This window comes from Eupeodes corollae, chromosome 1, assembly GCF_945859685.1.
Source record: "Eupeodes corollae chromosome 1, idEupCoro1.1, whole genome shotgun sequence".
NCBI classification, from domain to species: Eukaryota; Metazoa; Arthropoda; class Insecta; order Diptera; family Syrphidae; genus Eupeodes; species Eupeodes corollae.
In genome coordinates, this window is record NC_079147.1 from 237,946,110 (window position 1) to 237,954,470 (window position 8,361).

General features: G+C 29.8%; 1 protein-coding gene across 1 annotated transcript in view; it reads left to right on the forward strand.

Annotated features, from left to right (window-relative positions):
- The window catches only part of LOC129947774 (ell-associated factor Eaf), a 97,472-nt gene extending 92,252 nt beyond the window's left edge, over positions 1-5,220 (forward strand). The window contains exon 7 of the mRNA XM_056058503.1: positions 800-5,220. Within this exon, the coding sequence (XP_055914478.1) occupies positions 800-1,105 (306 nt within the window). The 3' untranslated portion in view covers positions 1,106-5,220. The remainder of the gene's footprint in view (positions 1-799) is intronic.
- The last annotated feature ends 3,141 nt before the right edge of the window (positions 5,221-8,361 follow it).

Genomic DNA, 8,361 nt, shown 5'->3' on the forward strand with positions numbered 1-8,361 from the left:
ATTAAATTGCGACTTAAACAGCATTGTACGATAACAAAACCGAGCGGAATTTAATATTGTCTTGTATCTTTAAAACGAGATATACCTCCCTTGCCATTATCCATAAATGGCACTTGCATCGAGGAGACTGACCATCTCAATAATATCTGGGCTGGTTCTCCTGCAACTTACTTAAGCCTCTTGCATTTAGATTTATTGGTGATATAACCATCATAAGATCATTTACGTCGCTTGAACATCGTCGAAATGTTTCTTGTCTCACCCTCTTTTACCGTTATTTTAACGATTTATGCTCTAGAGAAATAGCCAGTTGCATTCCTGCCCTTAAACAGTTCGACGCGCTTTTAGGAATGCTCATCAATATACCTTCGAGACCAAAATCCGTCGTACTGTCAAGTACAGAGATTCGTTCCTTAACCGCACTACGCCAATGTGGAATGCTTTGCCACACTCCGTCTTTCCCACCCTTAAGTGTGATCATGGCTCCAAAGTTAATAAGACAATTGGAGTTAAAAGCTGAGAATCCAAATATAAAAAATTAATACACGATAAAATTCAACTAAACGTCCATTTAGTTCGGTCGTGGAAAATTATCTTATAAGTTTTCCAGATCAATCTTTTTAATTTACAATTGTTATACGAATATGCTAATAAAATATATTTTAATGATATTATTATATTATTTATTTATTTTTCTACATAATGTGCATATAAAACATTTTAAACTACGTAAAAAAATACTTGTTGAATATGAACTTCTTTTATCTTCATAAATAAAACAATGCCTTATTTATTATAGGAAATCGGTGTCCTGAGCTCGTCTGACACGAGTACGGATACCGACTCAAGTGGCAGTGATAGTGGCTCAGACTCGGATGACAGCAATGAAGATTATTCTCAACAGAACTCCCAATCCCTGCATCAGCAACAATCCATGCAACATCAACTTCCAAATCTTCAAGCAACCATACAACCACCGCAACAACAACAATCGCAACAACAATCAAGCGGTTATGCGAATGGTGGCTTCACAAATGTCCTGCACGATGATCTACAACTATCCGAATCCAATTCATCATCCTCATCAGACGAAGATGATGATTGAAATAATTCAACAAAACAACAAAAGAATCAAAATAAAACAAAATACTTTTACACTATTATTCTAACCGACCACACTATTAACTAATCGCATCCAAGAAACGGAGAGAAAACGAAAGAAACTGCAACAGAAATTTTAAAAAACAAAATCTAATATTTATATATATATTTGTAAAAACAAAAACAAAAAACTAAGTAAAGCAAAGAAAACAAGAATCAAAAGCAAGTATCCCTGTTCCGGATTTCTCTCTTTAAACAAAAAATCAAAAAAAAAATAAAAATAAAAGTAACTCCTCCTTCATCATTTTATTAAATGTAAAAAGAAAAGATACAAGCACATCCAATTATTTTTATTGTAAACAAAAAACAAAACATAAAACAAAAAAGAAAAAAGAAAGAAAACACAAAACGTCTTCTTTATTAATTATTTAGTTAATAATAATTAATTAATTTTTCCCAAATTTTTATTAAACAAAAAAAAAACATATGAAAAATATATATAAATATATGTAATAGAGAATATGCCCTTAAAAATATGCCTTTTTAAATACAACATAAACAAAAAGAAAAATTAAATAAAAATAAAAAATACATATAATAAAAACAAACACATTATGAATTGTAAAAGAAAAACTCAGTTCTTTTCTAACTTACATTAAATAAAAGAAGAAAAAATGAAAAGTAAAAAAATAGTGGTTTCTGGTAGTAGGAAAAATTTAATTATTAAATTTTGATTTTGTTTCAAAACTAAAACCAAAAAACAGAAGATGAAACATGTTATTTTGTAAATTTTGTTCTCATTCGCACAGACGCAGTCGTTTTTTTTTTGTATAATATATTGTTTATACTAAGATTTTGCCTTTTAGTCAAATTAATTCTTTTGTATATTTAATTTTTGTTTTAGCATTTTGTTTATGTAGAAAATAACCTAACGTACCATATACATGAAGAGATTTGTTCAAAATCATCGAAAAATAATTTTATTTTGCTTTGGGTATTTCTTAAAAATATAACATTCTTCAAGTTGACCGAAACTTGCAAATTATTGAAAATAGATTAATGTCATTTCATCGGTTTTATTAAATTTTTAACATACTTAATTTAAATATTAAAAACACAAAGGACAAAACTGCTCTTAAATGAATTAAAAAGTGCAATTTCTTTGTTTATAAAGTGCAATTCATATAAAAGTGCTTAAAATTTATAAATTTCATTCCCAGTTTTTCTTATAAGTGACATTTGCTTAATAGCTTCTTATTTGACGTTGGAATCAGTTGTAGGTTATCTGAAATTTTAGATTTTCCACGGTGCTCAACACGAAATAAACTCAAAAATACTATTTTTGATTTACCTGTGAAATTCCAAATATATCGGAAAATTGGTCAAGTTAATAACTAAGTATTTGTTTTTGGAACGACATTTTGCTACAAGTGACAATATAGGGTTTTTTTCTGTTTAACTCTGAGCCGAACTTGGACATGTTGAATAAGTTTTGAAAGGTGTTTCCAAGCACACTTTTACCTGATGAATTTAAATGTTATATCCTAAAGAACAAAATACTACCTAAAGAGGAAGAACCACCTGCGTCAAAGTAATCGCCATACGGCTCCTAACTCCATTAAGTCGTTCATTTTTTTCTGACCCCATAGAGGACGCTCTGAACTAACTCTGATTGAATATTCAATTTCGAAACTTGTTCGAAATGTCTTCCGCTTGTCGTAATTACCAAAAGCGTGTGCATTTCTTTGAGGACCTTAATTCACATAAATAAAATTCACTCCAGTCTTTTATAAACAAAAATAATTAAATTATAACAATAGAAATGAATTTCATACTTTCTAGAAAATGAAAATGTATAGGCTTTCAATGAGAACATAAAATATCTGTTCTCATTTAATAGTTTGCTAGGATTTTTATTTAAATAATAGCCCAATCTTCTGTAAAATGGAACATAAGCTTGTAAATAATTAATTATCCTTAAATTGGCAACAAAACACATATTTGAAAACCACCAAATATTATTTGACTTAACTTTGATTAATTTTTATCATAAGAAGTGATTAAAGAAACTCAATAATAAATCAAAATATTATTTTATGTATCGTCGGCGAAAAGCAAAATTGTTCCAAGTCCTTGACAAATCTTATGGAGCTAGAAAGATATGTATCTAGTATCTCCTAATTCAAATTCGACAATTTATATTTATTTTCAGTAAAATATGTCTGTAAATAAATTAAACATTCATCTTTTGCTTTTGAAATATTTTACGTACCTATATTAATTGAAATTCCATCATATTTTGTTTTTGTTCCAATTACCTTCTGTTAAATTGTTAGTTTCATTAAATGATCTCAAAACATATAACAAACCTATTTAGGAAATGTTCTCTGTATTTTCATCAAAAAATTGGAAACTTAAAGTGATCACTCATACATGCTCGTATATAATTCATTTGTTTGTTCCTAAAAAAATTGAATGTTTCAAAAATTAACACATTTTTTGAAGAGATTTTAAAATTTCAATTTCGAATCTATTTAAACAATACTTAAGTGGTTAGTGGAAGTATTTAAAATTAGTCTGGTGTTGAATATCATTCATTTTTTAATACATAATTGGAGATAGAAAAGATTTAAATCAATTTGTTTCCTTAGAATTTTTAATCTTGGTAAGGTGTTGAATAGGTCCTTTACATAAGTCCTTTAAATAAACAATCTAAGTTATAGATCTGACCGAAAAATAGATAGTAGTACGTTTTGCACTTACAATTTAAAACCTCAGTTGTTAAAAATAACCCACACACAATTGTGAAGTAAAATATTTATTCAATTATTTCTTGAAAATAGTACTGTTAATGTCTTCTAATAAGTTTATTTATTTAACAAGCATAAGCAATTTTTTTGTTTTTTCACTCCTCCACTTGTCCACATAAACTTATCCCCTATGGAATTTTATTCAAGACTAGTATCCCAACTAAATGATGATTTTGAACAAAGATTTACACATTCTTCCATCTTTTCTTCCAATTTTAATAAGCAACACACATTTATTTTTAAGCAAAATTAATAATTATTAAAACAAAAAAAAAACATAAACAAAATGAAATTCTGAAAAATTGTGCCTAAAAACTTAAAAGAAAGAAAAAAGAAAACCAAAACAACGTTTTAAACATAAAAAACCAAATTTGTAAACCTGATGTTTGCTCACAAAGAATTTATTTGTGTCCAAAAATTAAAAACAAAACAAAAAACCATGTCGAGGACATAAACATAATTTTAAATTAAACAAAAACAAAAAAAAAACATAAACTTTCTCCCCTTCACCAAAACAACACACAACCAAATGACAACTCTTGCATAAACTCATTCGGACAACGGACTTGGATTTTTTCTTAAATTATTAATAATAATTAAAACAAAATACGACCTAAGCGTAAAACTTTTTTTTATTTTTATTGTAAACATAATTTAATTGCGATTTTACTTTAGCTTAATACAACACTTATGATATTTTTTTAATTTTTGTAAGTAATGGAATTTCTTTTCTTTAGCGCGTTTTTCTTTTCTCTCTATTCTCTTCTATTGCTTTTGTTGATTTAGAAAAATTTTCGAAGTAAACTATATATATATATAAATATAATTATAAATAAAATAAAAAAAAATAAATATTTTTTTATTAGCAAATACTCTTGTGTATTAAATTGAAATACAATTTATAAATATATAATTAAATTAGAAGCAAAGCAAAACAAAGAAAGCGGTTAAAGGTTTTTAACTGCAGAAAAGAAACAAACAAACGCCAATATATTATTATATGAATAGTGAATCGATAAAAGAAGAAAGGATTGAAATTGTAAACTGCTCGTAAACAGATATTTAGCAATTGCAGCAACCGGAATATGTGTAATTTTATTCTCTTTACTTTTTTTTAAAAAAACAAAATATTTAATTTAAAAACAAAACTATCATACTTTAAAAAAAAAAAACAAACAAACAAAACTTTCTTCATGACTGTGTATATTTTTGTTCTGAATTCAATAACGAAGTTACTCTTTTTGTTTCTATGAATATTAAATACATAAAAAAATATTAAAATAATAATAATAATTAAACTATTTACTAACTATGCGTTTCTATTTTATTGGTTACTGTAATCCTCTCTTAATTTTTTTATTTGTATAAACGAAAAGAAAAAGAAAATTTTCATATTATAAATGAAATGAAAGGAAAGAAGAGATAAAAAGAAAAAAATATATAATAAAGATTAATACTAAAATATAAAATGAAAACTAGGTTAATTAAATTTATTATATAAATAATGTACCAATATTTTATTATTATTAATTTTTTTTCTTGTTTGTTTTATTTTTATTATTATTGCTGATGATTATTATTCTAATATGAATATATGTTAATATGATTACTATTAAAAAAACAAAACAAAAAACTATGCATAACGAAACTGCAAACAGACAAAAACCTTAGAAAAATAATATATTATGTAAAAATATTACAAAAAAATGAAAATGAAAAAATACAAAAATACTTGATGCAAATTAAAAAAATATATAAAAAAAATCTTTGTTTTATTATTTAACTATTTTTTGTTTGTTAAATCGATCAAGCTTCTAGGGTATATTTTGGATACAAATTAAGGAATCACTCATTTTAAACTATATAGTAGTCTTAAACTGTCGCAGCTCTTTACCAAAACGCTTAAGCTTCATTATTGACTATTATCTTTAGAGAGTTTTTAACATGTCTTATTAAAGAAAACCAGAAGCTCTGAGTACTATTCAAGATGTTCGAGAAATTAAAGGAACTGGCTGAATATTGTGGTATAAATTTAACCCTAAACATGCAGTCATGAAATGGAATAGATGTTAAAAATGCACTCGATGATCTCATCGCTAAATTAAACGAAAAATATAGGCTGGAATGTATTCATCAATCGACTTCATCTATACAAAGAGCCACATACAGCGTTCTTCAACACAATCTTTGTGAAAGAAACTATTTTAGGATTGATTCTCATCAAAAGTTAATATCGGCTATATTTAAGATGAGAGTTGGTAAGATTGAACTTCATGCCGAAGCGAGACGATAATTTGCACCACCTTACAACATTTTGGTGAGGGATAGAGCAGAGTGTCAAATACTTGTAAATTTAATGCTTTGTCTGATTCTAAAAAAAAAAAGAATTGTTTCGTCCTATCCTCGCACTGAAATCGTTATTACGGCGATTTCAATGTTCACAATTCTTCATGGCTTTAAAATTCGTTCCAGACAACATCCAGAAACAGCAGACAACAGCAGAAAACACTCTTAACTTGTTTCTTACCTGCCCCGGTAAGTACACTATTAGTGTTCTATCTCCTCTAGGCGCATCTGACCATTGTGTCATATCAGCAATTTTCTCGTGTCAAACTCTTCAGTTAAAAAAAGAGTTCCTTAGAGAAACGTTTGGCAGTACGAGAAAGCCAACTGGGACGGTCTCAATAATTGTTTGCTTCTTCGATAGTAACGTTGCCGCCAGCGCTGATATGATCACAAGTTTGATTCTCCTGGGAATGAGAATTTTTATCCCGAATAGGGTTAAAAGCATCAGACCTAAGGAAAACGCATGGTTCGATGCGAGCTGTAAAGAGGTTATTAGGGTCAAGAAGGTAAGTTTCCATTGTTTTAAAACCAATCCAACTGAGAAAAATAAATTCAAGCAAGCCAGGAAGGCCTGCAAAGTCCATATTCGACGGACCAAATTTTTACAAGACCAAAAATTACGACAAAAAATACTGCAATGTCCCAAAGGCAGTAAACATTTTAAGTCATTGGTAAAAAAATATGAGAAATTCTTTCTCTTTCTCTGTTCCTACGCTCGTTGTCAATGGCACTCCATTTGTTAGGTCTTAGAGAAAGCTAATCTCTTTGCTAGGCAGTTCGCCGCCAATTCAACGCTGCCAGTGAGTGTTATGACTCCCCTTGTCATCGAGCGCGTTAGTGATTTTATGGGGCCAATCTTTTTTCGCACTCGTACTTTGGAGAGATTCCTAAAAGATCTTAACATACATAAATCCGCTGGTCTGGATGGTATCCCCTCTATTGATCTGAAGAGTCGTTCTTCAACGCTGGCTAAACCACTGCGTAAGCTTTTTCATCTGTCCTACTTGTCTCTAAGGTTTAGTTCCGAGCGGATGGAAAACTACATTTGTCCAGCCTTCCATTCCCAAAAAAGGCGAATCTTCCTCACCGTCTAATTATCGACCGATTGCACTTACGCCCCTTCTTTCCAAGGTCATGGAAACGCTGATTAATTATGAGATCAAGAAATATCTTGAAGAACGGAAGCTTCTTAATGACCGACAGTATGGCTTTCGTAGCAATAGGTCCGCTGGTGATCTCATAGTTCATCTCACCGAACAGTGGAACAAATCTTTACAAGATTATTGCACTTGATATTTCAAAAGCATTTGGCATCAGTCTCTCTTATCGAAAATGCGTGCTTTCGGTTTGCATGAATCCCTCCTTCATTGGATTAGTAATTACCTTTCGAATCGTTCAATACAATTTGTATTATCAAGTCTGAAAACCACAAAATAAATGCTGGTGTGCCCCAGGGCTCTGTTCTATCTCCAACACTCTTTCTCATTTTTATTAATGATCTCCTGTCTGCAACATCTTATCCAATACATTGTTTCGCTGACGATAGTACTCTTAGCTTTTCATATTCGTTTTCAGATCCACATCCCTTTTCTTCGGATGTGGAACTGCAACGACAAAATATGATAAGCTCATTAAATTCCGACCTAAACAGTATTGTACCATGGGGAATAAGAAACCACGTGGAATTTAATGCTTCGAAAACGCAATGCTGTCTTGTATCGTTAGAGCGAAATATACCCCCTTTGCCATTATCCATAAATGGCACTTGCATCGAGGAGACTGAACATCTCGATATTCTCGGTATGTGTATCACCAACCATTTTTTGTGAAACGATCACATACGCAATGTCGACAAAAATTTCGCAAGATGTTTGGGGTTTCTAAGGTGATGCAAGAAGTTTTACTCCCCTTCTTATCTGGCTGTTATCTACAAGACCTATATACGTCCAAAGCTTGAGTATAACTCCCATATTTGGGCTGGTGCTCCAGCGCCTTACTTAAGCCTCTAAGATACATAGTATTAAACGTAGAGCATTCAGATTGATTGGTGATTTTACTATCATGTTTCTTGTCGCACGTTCTTTTATTGTTATTTTAACGGTTT